General features: G+C 38.2%; 1 protein-coding gene across 1 annotated transcript; it reads right to left on the bottom strand.

Annotated features, from left to right (window-relative positions):
* Positions 1-19,490: 19,490 nt before the first annotated feature.
* Positions 19,491-20,063, bottom strand: LOC149182398 (uncharacterized). The gene has a single exon (XM_089414544.1). The coding sequence runs from the start codon at positions 20,061-20,063 to the stop codon at positions 19,491-19,493; it is 573 nt and encodes a 190-aa protein (XP_089270670.1).
* Positions 20,064-20,310: the final 247 nt, after the last annotated feature.

The following is a 20,310-nucleotide window of genomic DNA, read 5'->3' as shown; positions in this document are numbered from 1 at the left end:
ATTTTTAATTTCTTTTGTCACTGGTTAAGAAACCATATACAAGTTAACTTATTATATAATAATTTCATAAAATATAAAACAAAATATTCCATTGACAACATTAAGTTGGTGGAGGTAAGTATTCAAAGTGCTACCTTAGAAATTACTTTGAATCAATTAACCAAATAAATTCCAGTAATTAATATGGTGGAGCAATGTAAGAATATTGAATAGTAAAATTTAAGAATAATATAAGAGTAATCAACCACTATGGATATATATATCCATAGTATTTAAATACTTGTAATAACTTAAATTTAAATAAAATTTGAATTTATGTGGGTGATGAAAGATTTATTTATATATTTTCAACTTGAAAAATAACTTAAAACAAATTCAATCCAATCATTGAAAAGATATAAATTTTTAAATAAAAAATATAAATTTTAAAATTATTAATATAAAATTTTAAAATCATTTTGGAAGATCGGAACGGTAAAAAGAGATCATGCTTTGGAGATGCGGAGACTTCTTGATCCTGAGGCCTCGGTAAGTTGTCCCATAAATATCTTTTATCCAAATTGTTCGGAAACCCGCATGGAATTGGCCGTCATAATGACATGTCTCCTCAAAAGCTTCACTAGAAGGAACCAATGGGCAACCAACCATGAGAAGTGAAGGTATGTCATTTGTTTCTCCAAAATATTTTATATTTTCTAGTGAAAATGTAATTCTTGATCCATCAGCTATACCACGATAATAATCTGATTAGTGTACAAGGTAAAGTAGATAATTTTGTAAATCAAATAAAAGCAACGCCACCCACGATTATGAATAAGAAACAAGGAATGGAAGCGACTATTAAAATTGCACCAAAAGTGGATCTACATTCCTTGGTGAGTGGTGAAAATGGGAGACGTAAAATTTTATTTTCATTATCGTAATCAAACAATGGAATTTTTTATTTAAATATATATAGAAAATGTAATTCTTATGCATTAATGCGACTGCCTTTTCTTCTTTGATTAATTTTATTATATAATCATTTATATGCATTAAGGGTGTTATGTAAATACAGTTTTTGTTTTATTTTATTTCTTCATATAAATCTTTTGTATATAGTTAGTTATATTTTAATTAGAATTTAAATAGATTATAATTTCTTTTATTTAATTGTTGTTAAATAAATTATTACATATAAGTTTATTTTGTATTCTTATGTGACTAATATTGAATTTGATATTCACAAATATAAAAAAAAAGTAACCACTTAAATGTAAACAATTAAAATCATGCATGAATTAATAAATAAATAAATGTCTTCTCTTTTTCATTTTAGAAACTTAATCATTTAAATATCTTATATTCAAAAGGAGGGTGTTCATTTTAATATATTCATTGGTAGGGTTAGTGTAGGTAAGGGTGGGGGGCGGAGGAAGGTAGGGGTAGGGGTAACGGTGAGGTGGAGGGGGGTAGGGCGCGAGGCCCATGGGGCCAGCGTTAAGGAAGGGGAGGAGGAGTTGAGATTGGAGGGGAATGGGAGTTAGGGGGTAGGCTTATGGGGAGGAGAGTTGTGGGGTAGGGAAGGAAGAGTTGGGGAAATGGTGCATGGGTGGGTGAGTTGGGGGTAGCAAGGGCTGGTGCATGGGTAGGGCAGAAGGGGAAGAGGGCATGGGTGAATGGGAAAGATCGGTAATGGGTTGGGGGAAGGGGGCACGACGACGGCCTACCCACGGTTATTGGGTGATTGAGTTTGAATAATTGTTTAAGACAGTTTATATAACTGATGTATGCATCGTATCTTCAAATAAAATTAATGTTTTCCATATTTTGTTAAATGAGAAGTTATGAAGCATTTTTATATTGTTGGATTATGTCTTAAGTATGATAAATTATATTGTTTAATTATCTACAATGCAATATCAAATTAGAGATAGAATGTATGTTTTATTCAGTATACAAATAAAGATTTTTGAATTCATTCAGTGATATAATTTGTTCATAATGTCATGTTTTTTTAGTTTTATAGTTGAAAAAATTTCAATTTCTTTTGTATCTAGCATGTTGTGGTTGAAAACATGTTAAATTTATACTTAGGAAAGAAAAATGATATTCTACCAGAAACATTAATGTGTTTTTTCCTTAAAATGTAACTTTGTTTGAGACATAAAAAATTGGTTTTATTAGCATTTTTTTAAAAGTTTGAAAATTGACCCTAAAAAAAATAAATCATTATTCCACTATCAACACTTTCGTTTTGAAGCTATATTTTGCACGAAAATTTCGTAGTAAATTTCGTAGTCACTGCCATTTTTAAAAGACGTTCAAAATTGACACCTAAAAAAAAAAACATCGTTCCAGTATACACACTTTTCGTTTTTAGCACTGTTTTTGATGTTTTTTTGGGGTTTTTTGGCTAGAGTTCCCGTTTTGAGTTTATAGTTCCCGTTTCAAAGTTTACATTGTTGAATGATATAGATTCAATTGAGTTGAATAATCAACATTATGGTTGATAAGGTTTGGTCATGGGATAGAAATGGAGATGGGACTCAAACAAAGGTAGGGTAACGGGATTTCGAGTAAACAACACTAACATACGTAAAATGATGAGACACAGTAGATGGGAAAAAGTACTCAAAGCCATAAAAACTCCAGGTTGACCTACAAGAACCAAAGCAAAGATAGAAATAACTCACAACCTATAACAAGGAGGGATATGCTTATTCAGATAATGGCATGAGTAGCAATGAAACATACAAACAAGGAATGCACAAACACTTTGGATTGTTGATATAGCCTTTAATTCTACAACCAAGCTAAGATGGAGTCCAATTGTACACGTGTGACCTATAGCTAATAATTTTATGGTTTGAGGTGGTTTGTGGCTTCATGAGCAAAATTCATGTTTTGATGATCCCACCTATAGTTAAGGGTAGATCCGCATGGAAACAACATAGATATTACATATATGGTAAGCAACTACATTCATTGATGTTTTTAACAAAGTATCATCATTGCCTATTTGTTCTTAAGCCAACAATCCATTGCTACATGTAGATAAATTAGAAGGAAATTTGGTGAAGACCCTTTTAATTTTTTCTAATTGATCATATATTTTCAATTTTTAAGTAAACGAATGGTGATCATCATTGTTCTCTTGGAAAATCACTTTTAATAAATTATCAACATGTATTCTCATTTATGGTCTTATAATACATTTGTAAGACCCATACTAAGCCATGACCCATATTTTCTCATGAGAACAATTAACAAATGACTTTAGTTTATGTTTATCCTTTAATTGATGTGACATTCAAATGTGAAAATTCTTCTATATATATTTAGAAGTCAACTATAACAATGTTTAGCCATCTGAAAGAGCATTTAAATACATTATTCATGGACTTTTTTCAATGGACCTTTTGTTAGCTATACATAAACCATCCAACATAGTTTTATTATCTTCAAATAAGACATCATACATTGTCCCAATTCAGTTTAGCAGTTCCTAGCTTTGGAAGTATGCTAGTTTATATAGCTACCCTAATATTAATGAATCTCGTTAGAAAAAAATTATTTGAGGAATTACCATTCTTCACTTTACAACCAATGTTAGAACAATTAATTAGAATTCTTAAAATGGGGCACTGATTTTTTTTTTAATAATTTTCCAAATCATGTTGCAACCTACCTTTGAATTATAATTATACTACTTTTGTTTGAAATAAATAGATTGGATTGTGTAACTATATAACCCATTAAAATTTTTAAAATTATTTATTCAATAATTTATTTCCAACTTACCCTTTGATTACAACTATAGAGGTTATGTGTATGCAAATTGTTGGAAATACTGAGAGGGGGGTGAATCACTATTCCTTTTCAATTGTTATTTTTACCACTTAAATCATTTATATTTAGAACACAAAATGAACAATAGGAATAAATGCTTTTGTTAATATAATCTTTACAATAAATCAGGTACAGTATATATAAGGCTCCAACCTATTGCTAAGCACCAACTTGGTCTTTTGTGATAAATCCTGAAGCTACTGCATCAATTGTGTCTCCTTCACAGTCGTTTGAGACTTCTTCTGGCACTGCATGTTGAAAGGTAACACACCCTCCCTCTCAACCACCAAGTCTCCATAAGTTGCCTTGCTGATCAAGACTTTGCATGCATCTTGAACCTCAAGAACATACAGGTTCTTGACCCGTGAACCAATCTGCTTCACCTGTCTAGTGATGATGTGTCTAAGGAAAACCTTTCCCTTACTGGAGGCTACATCATAGCCTCTATCTTCCAGCATCGCGATCGACACCAAGTTTCTCTTCAGTCCTGGTACATACTTGACGTCGGTCAAGGTAAGGTGAGCTCCATGCTTCCTCTGAAAAATAACCATGCCTACACCTGAGACACTATACTTTTCATGATTACCCATCGCTATGAGTATCTGGAGATCTCTCTCCTCCAAAGTACTAAACAAACTCCTGTCACTGGTCATGTGGAAAGAAGCTCCACTATCAATAAACCAACCTCTTCCCACCATGGATGAAACCATGCATGTGAAGAGTGTGAAATCCAACTTGAATTGTGAAGCAAGTGCCTCACCTTCAAATCCTTCCCTGGATCCCTTCTTGGATTTCTTCTGTGGACAATTTGCAGCAAAATGGCCCACCTCATGACAATGAAAGCATCTCACCTTCGGTTTGTCAATCTTCTTTCCATCATTGGAAGAATTGGATTTGGAAAGAGAAACCTTCTCCTTCCCCTTATTTTCCTTACTCTCTAAGGCACAACTCTCCTCATCCTCCATGGATGAAGAACCGTCTCTGGTGCTTCGTCTGATCTCCTCCTGCATCAAATCCGACCATAGTCGTTCCCAATCTGGCAGTTTCACCCTTCCATTAACTGAGTCCTGGTAGCTATGCCAGCTCTTAGGAAGGCCAAGGAGTGCTAGACTCACCATATCATCATCTGAGGTCACAATCCCTACACTTCCAAGCTCATCCCTACATGAGGTGAGCTTGTTCAGATACATAGAGATTGTCTCATCCTTTTCACACTTGATCCTTCAAAGTTTGTCCTTCAGTGCTAGCTTCCTCTGATCACTGCTATTCTGATAAAGATATTTCAGTGTTTTCCACATCGAAAATGGAGTCTCCTTCCCATGGAGGCTTGAGACAATGTGATCTCGAACTCCCTCCAAGAGGATTCTCCTAGCTCTAGCCACATTCTTTTTCCATACCGTCAATTGAGTAGCATTAGCTAGCTTCTGGAATTCTTGATCAATGAAGTCCTTTAGACCATTATCATCTAATACTGCCTCCATGCGATCCTTCCAGACTATATAGTTTGAGCTTCCATTCAATGCATACTTAAGCCTCAAACCATAAAACGCCGTCGATGAAATATATGTGATTAGAACTCACTTCAATATTTAGAAACAACAAACTTCAACTTCTCTCTCACTCTGTTCTTCCTTGCTTGATCACCTGTGCTCTGATACCATGTAGAACTTTTTCTACAAATAAGCTAGCTTTGATACCATGTAGAATTTTCTCCACAAATCAGCTAGCTCACTGATATCATGTAGAAATTTCACCTGCAAATCCAACTGATATATGCAATGTACTAAATCATAATACTAGATCTACATCTACCATAAAATTTACAGAAGTTTAATCAAACATGAGCAACATCAAGCATGAACAAATATAACTGAGAATGAGAAGTAATCAACCATAACACAAAATATATCACTGGGGAAAGCACCAGCATAAAACCCCAACACTGTATTATCAATCAAGTAGAAATCCTCAACAACACACAAAAAGAATCAGCTCAAAAGCTATCGTGTTCTCTTTGTACTCTGATGGTCTGTATCATGAACCAATCTAGCATTGTATATAAAGGCTGCTCCTCTCGTCCAATCCCCTATTTCCTTGCACAGTTTTGATTGGAATTCAATTACAAAACACATGTATATTGATCTAATCACACCTGCTATCAACCTCAGGTCCTACTACACAATCCTTGAGGACACTTGTTCCTCATGCATGCCAGGAATATTCCAAAGGAAGATCCAAGCATCTGATAGTACACTGTCCCTCATCTGATCTCAACTGGTCTCTGACAGAACTGACATGCATCAGTTATCCATGAGTGAATACACAGCTATCTGAAATAATAGTTGACACATTCATGCAAGCATCAAAAAACTATATCTCATTAATTTAACTACTTATTAAATTAATCTAACTGAACTTGACTAAGTTAAACTAAGTTAACTGATCCTCTCAATATTTAACTCATCCTTGATTCCTCAATCAGTGGAGAAATTAATTGCATGTTCTCACAAAGACTTCAAGTTTAATTTTTACAACTAATTAACTCATGGAGATTAATCATTTAAGATTTTAAACAGCTATTAAGACCAAAATCGAATTTACTTCCTATAGATAGACCAGGGGCTACTATAAATAGGAAGGGACCCAAAACTACTATTTTTATAACTTTCTATTTTTAGCAGTTTCACCTCACACCTGAGGTGGCCAATGACCTCACTGGCCAAAATGCTATTTTTAGACATGCTATTTTTAGGACTTCTATTTATAGCACATTCTAAATTTAACATTTCTTGTTGCACATTTTTCAACACAAATAGCTATGTTGCAGCTTTTCCAAGGCCTCGTCCTTGGCTTGCAACTGGCGTAATAATCTTTGTTTTTCTTCCCTTGCCTCCTGTAGAAGCCTCCTTAGCTCAGCATTCTCTGCTTGGATGTGGTGGTTGATCTCCTCAAGTTCTTGGAGTCCTGCTGCGGGGAGTGCCCCTTTCATTATGTCAGTTGAAATCCTTGATTCATGGTTGGAATCAGACCCCAAATAAATGGGTCGTCCTGCCGCGATCCTAAGGGCTACAAACTTTGTCTCATCGCCAGAATTATACCCCAAGTCAATGGGTCTACCTTGTGCAAATCCTACAGTTGTGACCTTCTCATACTCCTCTGACTCAGAATCTTGGCTTTGTTGTACAGTGGTGACGACCTTCTGCTTCCCCTTTCTGTCATTCCTCTCAGGTCTCAGCTCAAGGTACAACTTCCAACAATTCTCTTCGTCATGCCCTTCTTTCTCACAATGTGTACAAGAGGGCTTTGCTCCCCTTCTCTTGGCTGCCACAGTTCTCCTTGAGTGGTCATCTTGCCCATGCGTTCTCCTGTTTTCCAGATGAATGGCCTTTACACTGGTTGAGTCAATGGTAGTAGGTTCAAACAATAATAAGGAATGTCTAATGTAACTATGTAATGATCCAATATACTTGGTTACTACTTCAGGTGAGTCAGGTACAATGCCGAAATTAAGTGCTTGTTTTCTAAACTCCTCTATAAAAATTTTCACATCCTGACCATTGCCTTGCCTTAAATATTGCCAATTCATTAAGGCTTTTTTCTTATAACCCAAGGGATAAAATTGTTCCTTTAATGTAGAAATGAAACTAGACCATGAGGAAGGAAGATTACCCACACTCTTACTACTTCGTAATTTTCTCTCCCACTAGATGAGAGTGGTGCCACTCAGCCGAAGAGAGGCCAACTGAATCTTTGCCATGTGCTCTGTGATTTGCTGAATCTTGTTGTAGATCTCGATTTGCCTAATTCATTTATTAAGCTTCTCTGCATTACTTTCACTGTTATACATGGGAAGTTTGATATCTAATTTAAAGAAAGGTTTCTTATGTAAATCCCTTGAATTTCTATGATGGTGATGGGAGGAAGAAGAACTTTCACTCGTGGAAAGAGAAGGAGGTGGATCTCCTCCATCATCTCCGTGTACTAAACCTTGTCCTTCTGGAGCTTTTTCTCTGCACTTTCAAGTTTTTCAAGTCTTGAGAACAGTTTCTGAACATGATATTCCATTGTGTATAATGTCTTGTGGAAGTTTACTTCCTCTTCATAACAAGCCTCTTCATATACCATGTTTCTCCTTCGATGTGCACGCCCTGCTTCGGTGTTGAAAGACTTTAGTTTCCCTTCGCCTCTTTGGATCCTGTTCCTTGTTAGCATACAAACATGCAATTTACATCTAAAAAGACCTGCTCTGATACCACTTGATCCAGGTTATCTTTTGCTTATAGATGTATTAAAGAATTACATGAAGAATTTGTAGCTTAACCATAGAGAATTAATGTGCACATGAGAGAAGAAGAAGAAGAAACACATGAAGCATAAGAAGAAGACAAGAAGCTTGATAACAAAGTTCATCCATCTTGGACTACGTCTCCGGGCCCTGCTCAATCAATGGGGAGGCCTTCATTCATTAAATGGCATCAGAAAGAGAAATACAATCATCAGTTACAAAAGGAGTCTTATACCTCCATGCTGGAAAATGGCCGAAAAATGGAGAGCTCTATTGTAGAAACTAACACCACCATTGGATTCCCGTCGCCGAGAGGTGTAAAATCGATATAAAACTTGTCCAATTCTGACACTGGACCAAAATGACCCCCTTGGAAAATTTGCTCAGGCAAGGTTCCACCTCTGGTTTTCTGCTGCTCAGGGTTCCACTCTCCTGCCTCGATCCACGTGCCAACTTTCCTCCCCTGCGTACTGAGAAAAAATGATTTTTATATCATTGTGTGGGCAGAGTTTCGCAAACTGGCCGTTTGGCACAGTGGCAAAGTTGGCAAATGGTTAGGGAGGGGTCGAGCGGTCAAACCCCGCCCCTCCCTTTTTTTACATGGTATATGCTATATAATATGAGCGGTTGAAACAACATATATATATTGGGAGGTGGGTCCACTGGTCCCGATGGCCCGCTCCCCCACTTCCCGTGGCATTTGTATATGGAGTGAGGTGGCGGTGGTGGGCGACAAGGTTGGCAGCCCGCGCCCCACCGTAACCATATGTTAACTATAGTGTGGAGGATCTCAGGGTGGCGGGGTCATGGACGCCCACCCCAACATATAATATTTGTTTTGATTGTTGGGAAGTAGTTAGGCCGGCAAGGGTGGTGGCAAGTCGGCCTATTTTCATATTTTTTATTTTATTTTAATTAAACCACCCTATATTTTTAAAATACCCATTTTTAGGCCAAAGGAGATGATTTATCCAAGCCAAAAATTCACCCGAAATCTGGCCCAGGTTGCCGAAATTCGGGGCTGCATTTGGGAAAAACTTTTCCTCCTTTAAGCCTCCCCCATGGGCAAGTCAACCCAAAACTTTGACTGCTTCTATCTCCTTCATTCAGAATCGGATTGGAGCATCGTTTGCACCGTTGGAATCAGGACGACGAGCACTTCGATCTAATGTCAAGATAATTGCCTTTCTACCACTTTGAATTTTGAGCCTTTTTCATGCCCCTGCTGTCTTGAGATCCACCTAGATCATCTTGTCAAGGCACCAACCTTGGATTTAGGAGCACCAAATCCAAGGACACCAATCCTTCCAATTATGAGGCACAAACCCCAAGGGCTCCGATCCTATATTTTGCTTTGTTAAGAAATTTTTTGATTGTATTACGCTGCTCTCAAAATCTTCTTCACTATGTTTTGTCACTCTACAGCTTCATTGCTACATCAATGACAACCTGTCTTCATATGGAGTCTTCACAATTCTCATATTGTCCAAACAGAGTCTGCAAATTTACCTCATGATGATTTCAAATAACCATCATGATTTACAATAGTCTTCACACAACTTCAATGTGTCTACAATGAACTGCACTAAGCTCTACACAAAAACAACACTCTGTTTCAAGCCTTTGTTCTCACTGTCACGGTAAATGCTTCAAGAGTGACTACTTCGAGATTAACTTCTTCAGGAGTGACTTCTTTAGAGGAGTGACTGTCGTGGTTTCATATTGTATGTTCAATTAAAAACAACCGTGTTCATACTCAGATAATCTTCTTAGGTCCATAGAGAGTCCTTTGAACTGTTATCTCAATCACTATTAAACATAGGTCTGAGATTTTCAATAAATAACCTAGTCAACAGAATGTTCGACCTTCGGCTTTCTTCTTCTTCCAATCGACCTTTCAGCTTCCTTCTTTGCTTGCTTGACCTTCGGCTTCCACTTTCATTCGCTCAACCTTTGGCTTCCTTTTTCTTCCGTTGGACCTTTCGACTTCCTTCTTCACTCGCTCGACCTTCGGCTTCCACTTTTGTTTGCTCGACCTCTGGCTTCCACTTTCGTTTGCTTGACCTTTGGCTTCATTTTTCACTCGCTCGACCTTCGGCTTTATTTCTACTGTTCCTTCGGGTTCCTCTATCTCTTCAAGTTCACAAGTTGTGAACTTCTTTATGCTCTATTTTTATGCCCAAGATAGATACTCATAACTGAAGTGTTTTAACTCATATTTATAGGAGTTTCACCAATGACCAAAGGACACGTCTATTGGAGTGAGGCCGACTCGTATATTAAAAATATATATCGGAGAGTCTTTTATCCATAGACTTTATTATTAATGGAAACCATATAAGAGCTGCTATACCCACATGGAGGTCCCACATGCAACATCATCACCTTTAATCCCACAATCGCAATTTCATGAGAATCAGAGTCATTCCTTTAATCCCGCAATTGCAACTTCATAAAAAATCAGAGGTTTTACAAGTGTGCACATGCTCTGTCTTTCGATGGAGCGGATGCGATATTCAATGAACTGTTTTTAATGAATCCATCGGGTCCACAATATTATCGCAATCGGAGGTTTTACACGTCATTCCTTTGAAACTTGTGATTCAACGGATGCGATATTACATTAAGTTATCTTATAGTGTTGTAGTCAGGTCCACAATAATATTGCAATCGCAGTTTTTAATGTGACATCCCTTTATAACTTGCGATATGAAAGTTCTGATAGGTGGATGCGATATTACATTAGGGCTGTTACCATACACTGATTGGGTCCACATATTATTTCACAATCGGAGTTTTAATGTGACAAGCCTTCATAACTTGCGACACGAAGGTTTTGATATAGCGGATGCAATATTATATTAGGGTTGTTACTATAACCTGTTCGGGTCCGCATGTATTATATCGCAATCTATGGTTTGTGGGACTTCGACTGGCACACAGATTAAAACAACCTTAACCCCCGTAGTTGACTATGATCTAAGAGTTGAATATGAGATTGACGGCTAGGATTGAGTGTGGGACTTCAGCCACGATCAAGGAAATCTGTACTTTCCTACTCTCGCAGTTGCTAATCACCGTCGATCTAATAGATCTATTGATATGATGATCTAGATCTATTCCTTTGCCATTCTTCTTCTGCAAGCACTTGGGTTCTTGCTCCTGTGACTTCTCTTCACTCCTTTGCTCTTCCGATAGTTATTTCTCCTGTGGCTTATCTTCCTTTGACCTCCAATAACTCTATTTATGCTCCTCCGTTGTTTTCTTCCTATCGGTTCTTCTTGGACATATACTACATGTGATACTTGCGATATGGCTACTCCGATGTTTTCTTCTTTACTCCTCTGATATCGTTATTTCTCTTTGTTCTTTTGATAACACTTATCCTTGGGCATATGCAATAACCTGCTTCCTTGATGGCTTTTGATGAACTCTTACTATGATTCTTTGCCTTCATGGCTTCTCCTTTTTACTCTTTCTCTTTCTCTTCTGATGGCTTCTGATATCTTTCCTCCTCAGTTCCACTGTTTCTATTATGTTTGTATTCAATCCTTGGATCCTCCATGAGTAGTATTATGATCAATGGGAATCAATGGGAAACCACACGTCACAAGAATTTTCCATCACAAACATTTCCATATTGACATCAATGACAACCTATATTAACAATCTCCCCCTTTGTTATTGATGGCAATATTCTTCTTCTCTCCCCCTTTGACATCAATGGCAAAGGAGTGCACAAGGACTCTCCTTGTCGAACTGCTCCCCCTGTCAAATTGCCTCTGTTCTTTATGAATATAATATTTTTATGGGTATGTTACTCCCCTGTCGTGGTGCTCTTCTTTTTACTCAAGATAGAAGGATTACTGCCTCATCATCAACTAGCACATTATCCCCTCTTCATGTCTCAGAACTTCTTCATAATGCTTTCAACAATGCTTAAATATGCTCCACTTCAATGCTTCAAAACAGACTCCAAATAATCATACACCAAATGTCCAAGTCCAATTTTTTTTATGCTTCTACACCGTACTCTATTGTCTCCAAAGTCATAATTAAGAGGCCTTCACAATCCGAATCAAGAGAAAATGCCATTGAAATTGTCATTCTCACTATCTTTCTTCAAATCAGGATTCCTTTGTATCTCTGTGCTTCTCCTTAAGTTGCTGCGATCCAACATTTCAACATCATTTCATTTGGATGAAATGGTGAGAGGTTGTGCTATTTTTCTAAGTGACCAGTATCAACTTGAGTTATATTTGACTGCACAACATTATCCTTTCTACAGTCCTTTTGATGAGATCTTTTTTTGTGTTTTTGAAAGTTATCTCCACTAGCAGATTTTGATATCCAATATGTGACTGTCTTTTAAATTCTTTCTACTGATTGACAACTGCTCTTGCTTCAAGCTCCATTCCCAGATGTATCTGTTTGTTTGAAGGTTGCCTCTATTTGTGTCCATAATTTACCTGTTCTTACATCATATCCCTGAGTCGAGACATTCAACTTCTATAATAATAGCAACATAGTTCTTTGCCCCATTTCTTTAGCATTAGATGGCCTTCTCTGCTACTCCAATTTCTACTTAGTAATCAAGTAGAAAAACATCTTCAACAACAGTCCATTGGATAGATAAGAGATCATGTTCTTCAATGGAGTGTTCCTGAGAAATGATCTATCAAAGAATGATTGTTAGTATAGCTCATCAAGGATTTCATATGGACCCTTTTACGGATAGCTTCTGCAATAATGATCAAGAATCACAAGCTCCCCCTAACTGTATGCATGGTCTCTTTTTGGCAAAATCCCATCATCAAACACTCGAGATATCAATAATATCTTCATCAAGTCAACAACGTGTGTTGTTGGCTGGAGAGTTTAGGATATTTTCAGATTGTATTTGCTTTCTTCTCCATACTTGTGTAACTTTCTTTTCTGGCATGGTTCTAGCTTGTGTAGGAGCCCAAGTCAAGTTACAATCACGTGCCATATGACCAATGTTATGACACTTGAGGCATTCTTTGTTATTCATGAATAAGAATTCATGATTTCTTCCTGCAAAATTGTTCCTCGGAGATTGTTGGGGACCATAATATCTATCTTTATGATATGCCCTACAATCTTTTTCCATGTGTCCAAAGTTTGTACAAGCATAACAATAACCAAGAAATAAACTTTGGTACCTGGGAGATGGAGATTTCCTTGATGTACTTCTGAAGTCTTTCTGCCTTGAGATCCTTTGATGATAACCATTGCTTCTCACATCCTTGACATCATCTACATTTCTTCTTGGAACATGACTTCCTTCATTGTTGCCTTGACTCTTATCCTTACCTTTGCTGAAACTGGGAGCATCAACATTTCTTTCTGACTTCCTCACATCTTTGTTGTTTGAAGTATTATCATTCTTGCTTGAGGATTCACCTTCATAGCCAAGACCTGATTTATCAAATGGAGATCTTTGATGGTTGAGCATGTCATCCAAGGCTTGAGAGCTCTTCAAGATTTTGTCCATTCCTTCAACCTTTTTCTTGAGGGAGACAATCTCTTGTTCCAATATTTCGCAATCATTATTCTTCTTAGCAAGTCATTTCTCAAGCTCTTCCTTGATACGTATTGCTTCATTTGATTCTAATTTAAGGGAGATGATATCTGACTTCATTTTGAAGATTTCTTCATTTTCCTTTGCTAGACTGCTCTCCATTTCTTCCTTGATCCTTGTAGCTTTACATGTTTCGGCTTTGAGAAGGTTGATGCCAGATTTTAATTTTAATATTTTTCCATCCTTTGCTTTTAGTTAACATATCATGGTGTTTCTCTCCTTTTCTTCTTCATCTACCTATCCTTCTATGATTGCCAATGCTTCCATTGTCTTCTCAACTCCTTGTGCTTGTTTCCTTGCTTCTTCTAGTTGTGATCTAAGGGAGGAGACCTCTTCCTTGTATTGACCAATCTCTACTTCAAGTTTTTTCAAGCTCTGGTGCCTTTGTTCAAGGTGGCTTGACAAGTTATCTTCCCGTTTCTTTGCTTTATCAAATTGATTTGTCATGGATATGACTTCTTCATGATGATTTCTTTTGCTTTGATGAAATTCCTTCTTAAGCTTGGCAAGCTCTTCATCCCTTTCTTGTACTTGAAACTTGACAAGGTCAACTTTCTTCCTTGTTTGGTCTTGGTCACTAGCTGGTGCTTTCTTATTAAGTTACTCATTTTCCTTTTTCAAATTGATAATCTCTTCCATGGCAGCCATAAGTTTAGTGAGGAGATCTTCTTCAAAGTCGTTTTCATTCTCTTCATCTTCTAGGTCTTCTTTAGCTTTGATGTCATCATTCTCATTTTCAGCTTCTATGATGGGTTTTGGATTTTCTTCTTGGTTTCCATCATCTTCTTGACTAGTGGTAATGGTCAATGCTCCTTTTGAGTGAAGGTTATGAAGTTTGTCCCATTTACCCTTCGCTGATGAACATTTTCCTAAATTGTTCTTTATAGAATTTGGTAGCCCATTCAAGATTTCCTTCATCGCTTTTGCATTGTACTCCTTAGATTCTCCATTCATCATGTTATCAGTAATTACTGATTCCCATACTTCAATGCCTTGAGTCTTTAAGAAATTCCTCATTCTTGCCTCCCATATATCAAAGTTCCCATTGAACAATGGAGCAGTCACAAATTGATTGACTTCAATTTTAGTGGTTGAGGGAGACACATCTTTAGGAGGATTGGAGACTTTCTTCCTTGGCTTCACCATTTGTGTTCTAATGATCAACCTTCAAGTTGTTAGGCTTTGAGTGAAGGTATTGGCTCTGATACCAATTGTTGGAAATACTGAGAGGGGGGTGAATCAGTATTCCTTTTCAATTGTTATTTTTACAAGTTAAATCATTTATATTTAGAACACAAAATGAACAATAAGAATAAATTATTTTATTAATATAATCTTTACAATAAATCAGGTACAATATATATAAGGCTCCAACCTGTTTCCAAGCACCAACTTGGTCTTTTGTGAGGCTCCAACCTCTAGGGCACCAACCCTATCTTCTCAAGGCACCAACCTTGTGTTTAGGAGCACCAACTCCAAGGACACTAATCCTTCCAATTCTAAGGCACCAACCCCAAGGGCTCCGACCCTATCTTGTCAAGGCACCAACCTTGGATTTAGGAGCACCAACTCCAAGGATACCAATCCTTCCAATTCTAAGGGATCAACCCCAAGGGCTCTGACCCTATCTTGTCAAGGCACCAACCTTGGATTTAGGAGCACCAACTCCAAGGACACTATTCCTTCCAATTCTGAGGCGCCAAACCCAAGGGCTCTGAACCTATCTTTTGCTTTGTCAAGAAATGTTTTGATTGTATTACAATGCTCTCAAAATATTCTTCACTGTGTTCTGTCAATCTACAGCTTCACTACTACATCAATGACAACATGTCTTCATATGAAGGAGTCTTCACAATTCTTCATATTGTCCAAACAAGGTCTGCAAAGTTACCTCATGATGATTTCAAATAGCCATCATGATCTATAATAGTCTTCACACAACTTCAATGTGTCTACAATGAACTGCACTAAGCTTTGGACAAAAACAACTCTCTATTTCAAGCCTATGTTCTCACTATCACAGTGAATGATTCAGGAGTGACTGCTTCAGGATTAACTGCTTCAGGAGTGACTTCTTTAGAGGAGTGACTGTCGTGGTTTCATATTGTGCGTTCAATTAAAAACAACCCTGTTCATACTCAGATAATCTTCTTAGATCCGCAGAGCGTCCTTTGAACTGTTATCTCAATCACTATCAAACATAGGTCTGAGCTTTTCAATAAATAACCCAGTCAACAGAATGTTCGACCTTCGGCTTCCTTCTGCTTTCGCTAGACCTTTCGACTTCCTTCTTCACTTGCTCGACGTTAGGCTTCCACTTTCGTTTGCTTGATCTTTGGCTTCCTATTTCTTCCACTGGACCTTTCACCTTCCACTTTCGTTCGCTCAACCTTCAACTTCCACTTTCGTTCGCTTGACCTTTGGCTTCCACTTTCATTCACTCGACCTTTGGCTTCCTTTTTCGCTCACTCGACCTTCAACTTTCTTTCTACTATTCCTTCGGCTTCCTCTATCTCTTCAAGTTCACGAGTTGTGAACTTCTTTATGCTCTATTTTTATGCCCGAGATAGATACTCAGAACTGAAGCGTTTTAACTCATTTTTATACGAGTTTCACCAATGACCAAAGGACACATCTATTGGAGGGAGGCCGACTTGTATATTAAAAATATATATCGGAGAGTCTTTTATCCATAGACTTGATTATTCATGGAAACCATATAAGAGATGCTATACCCACATGGAGGTCCCACATGCCACATCATCACCTTTAATCGTGCAATCACAATTTCATGAGAATTGGAGTCATTCATTTAATCCCGCAATCACAACTTCATAAAAAAACGAAGGTTTTACAAGTGTGCACATGCTCTATCTTTGATGGAGTGGATGCGATATTCAATGAACTATTTTTAATGAATCCATCAGGTCCACAATCATATCGCAATCAAAGGTTTTAAACATCATCCTTTGAAACTCGCAATTCAATGGATGCGATATTACATTAAGTTATGTTATTGTGTTGTAGTCGGGTCTGCAATAATATCGCAATCACAATTTTTAATGTGACATCCCTTTATAACTTGTGATATGAAAGTTCCGATTTGGCGGATGTGATATTACATTAGGGTTGTTACCATACACTGATCGGGTCAACATATTATTTTGCAATCGGAGTTCTAATGTGACAAGCCTTCATAATTTGTGACGCAAAGGTTCTGATACGGTGGATGTGATATTATATTAGGGTCCGGATGTATTATATCACAATCTATGGTTTTTGGGACTTTGACTGACACACGGATTAAAACGGCCTTAACCCCTATAGTCGATTGTGATCTAAGAGTTGAATATGAGATCGACGGCTAGGATTGAGTGTAGGACCTCAGCCACGATCAAGGAAATCTATACTTTCTTACCCCCGCAGTTGCTAATCACCGTCGATCTAACAGATCTGACGATATAGATCTATTCCTCTGCCATTCTTCTTCCGCAAGCACTTGGGTTCTTTCTTCTGTGACTTCTCTTCACTCTTGCGACCTTTCGATAGTTGTTTCTCTTGTGGCTTATCTTCCTGTGACCTCCGATAACTTTGTTTATGCTCCTCCACTGTTTTCTTCCTATCTATTCTTCTTGGGCATATATTACATGTGATACTTCTAATATGGCTCCTCCAATGTTTTCTTCTTTACTCTTCTGATATCGACGTTGCTCTTTGTTCTTCCGATAACACTTACCCTTGGGCATATGCGATAACCTGCTTCTGATGAAATCTTCCTCTTATTCTTTGGCTTCATGGCTTCTCCTCTTTACTCTTTCTCTTTCTCTTTTGATGGCTTCCGATATCTTTCCTCCTCAGTTCCACTGTTTCTTTTTTTTCCACTGGGAAAATCCGTAATTTTCATTAATAAGGAAAATTACATATTGTAGATGCTTTACGCATATGCTGAGGTCACTATACACAGTGTACCTTTTAGTTACAAAAAGGATTCCGTACATAAACATCTGATAAGATGTGCCTCGCAGGGCAATCTGCTAGTGCTATATATAAAAACTGTATACAAATTCCTTTCGGCTTTACCTTACTATTTCAAAATAAGACATGTTGCTATGGTGATTACAAAAAACATCTCTGTCATGAACATGATATTCTTCAGTTTATTTATTGTCCAGGAGCATTCTGGTAACTTGGATCTATGTATGGTCAGTGGTAGTACTTGTACTCATGTTGGCCTTGTATCTCTATGATCTCCCATACTCCTCTGTCCATCAGCATGGCCTCCTTGGATAGTTTGTCAGCACTTTCGTTATGTTCCCTGTAGATATGTGAACATGTGATGTTGTTAAAAGCTGCTTTGAGTTCTAAAACTTCATTTAAGATAATGCTGAGTGTGTGGATGTGACAATCAGATATGCCGTTGAACCAATTTAAGATGATTTATGAGTCCCCGAAAATATTTATGCAAGTGCAATGATGAGCCAATGCAAAATGTAGTAAATGTCGAAGAGTGATGAGCTCAACAAAGTTGTTCGTTCCAATTCCCAGTCCCGCTTTTACTTTGTAGTAATGATGCTCGTTTTTGTGTATGATAAATCCGCTCCCACAGCCCTGCCGGTTTGCGGCCCCATCAAAGAAAGCCCATGGAGTGTTTTGATCAATTCGGGGGGGTGGATGAGGGTGGCGCAGCTTAGGGGCTGGGGGATCTGGTAATTCTCTGAATGCTGCAATAATTCCTACCTCCACCATTGGCCAGTGTACAGGTTTATCATCGAATATGTTGCGGTTTCTCGCTTTCCATATGTGCCAATTTACTAGAATTGGGAGATTGATAATCTTCGTTCCTTTGTGCCGCATCTCCCAATCTATCCGTGCCTCTGTCAGGTCTGTACCTTCCCAATTTCCAGTGTATGTAATGGTGTTTTTAAGGGCTGTCCACAGTTCTTGTATCTTCCTGCATCGCATAAAAAGGTGCTCTGTGGATTCGATAGCTCCTTTGCATAGCACGCACCAGGTTGGTCCATATTGTGCTCTGTGCGTTAGATGTTCGCATGTGGGTACTTTTTTCCTCAGGATACACCAGAAGAAGAGTTTTTATCGCGGTGTTGCTGTGAGTTTCCATATGCTATGCCACCAGTTCGAGATGACCTCAGGTTTTTTGTGACTAATAAGAAGGATGTAGCCAGCCTTTGGAGTGTAATAACCACTATCAGCCTGGTTCCATATCAGTTCATCCGGCCCCTCTATGATTCTGATGTGAGATTCGATCAGGGCCTCTTTGTATATCTGCCATTCCTGATGCCATCTTTGTGGGAGATGTAATTGTTGTGCTGTCCTCCAGGCCTGATGAAAAATATCTGAATTTTCTCTGCCTGCAATTTGGGCAATCACTTTGATATCACGTGTGAGTAGGTATCCAACCAAATCTTGAGAAAGAATATGCATTCCTCCGCTGCCAGTCCATGGGTCGATTCCGATCCTAGCCAGGGTACCGTCTTTGATTTTCCAAACCAAGTTGTCTCTGATCATGGGCAGTGAGAATAGTAATGCTTTCCATATAGATGATATACCAGCTCTGTTCCAGTTAGGGAGTCTAACCCATTCCAGAATGTCAAGGGGCCATATATATTTGTGGTATGAGAGACGGGTCCATAAGCTCTGGCTATTTAACAATGCCCAGCTCATTTTCGCTGCCAATGCTTGTGCAAAAAGTGGAAGATCATTTAATCCCCATCCTCCTCACTTTTTTGGGAGTGCTATCTTCGGCCATCCGATCTAGGCAAAGATACGTTTGTCTTGATTTCCTGCCCAGAGATATCTGTTGCATAATTGCTGTAGGCGAGCCAGAATGTGTCTTGGTATCCAGGCGAGAGCCATCCAAAAAACCGGAGTTGCTTCCAGCACGGATTTTATGAGTACTAATCGTCCTGCCCTGGAGAGGTATCTGTGACTCCAACAGGATAGTCTTTTTTCCAATTTTGATACCAGCCAGACCCAGTCTGCAATCTTCTGGCAAGTGGGCTTTAACCAGAAACCCAGATACTTTAGACCCCTGTCCAATGGATGAATGTTGTAAGGGAAAGCCTGCCGTGCTGTTTGAGATTCATTGACCGAGGTGCGGGCCAGAGTTATGGTAGATTTTCCTTGATTAACAATCATGCATGTGGCCCGTGAGAAGAGCTGTAGTATGCGGGAAAATGTCAATGTATCTCTGATGCTACCATCCAATAGGATGAGTACGTCGTCCACGAACAACAGGTGTGTGAGGAAGCACTCATCCATTGTCTTAAGGCCTCTGAGAGAACCTTCCCTTTTTTCTGAATTGATTAAGCGACTCAATCCTTCCATGACTAATAGGAATAGGAGAGGTGATAGGGGGCAGCCCTGACGAAGCCCCCTTTCAGAGTGAAAAAAATGGGAAGTCGAACCATTAATCAGGATGGTGAACGAGGGAGTAGAGATACAAGCCATGATCCAGTTTATGAGAGGAAGAGGGAAGCCCAGATGAATAAGGAGCATCTTAATGTATAGCTAGCTGACTCGGTCGAAAGCTTTTGATAGGTCAATTTTCAGGAGAATGAATTTAAGATGTTTG

This window comes from Pinus tabuliformis, chromosome 3_2 (genome assembly GCF_031772625.1).
Source record: "Pinus tabuliformis cultivar Carrire ecotype Pingquan chromosome 3_2, CPIR1, whole genome shotgun sequence".
Classification (NCBI taxonomy): Eukaryota; Viridiplantae; Streptophyta; class Pinopsida; order Pinales; family Pinaceae; genus Pinus; species Pinus tabuliformis.
The sequence above is the reverse complement of the archived record's forward strand: the minus strand, read 5'-3'. Positions and strand labels throughout refer to the sequence as shown.

Coding starts and splice junctions, on each gene's coding strand:
- LOC149182398 (XM_089414544.1), bottom strand. CDS start 20,063: ATGGAAGGATTGAGTCGCTTAATCAATTCAGAAAAAAGGGAAGGTTCT.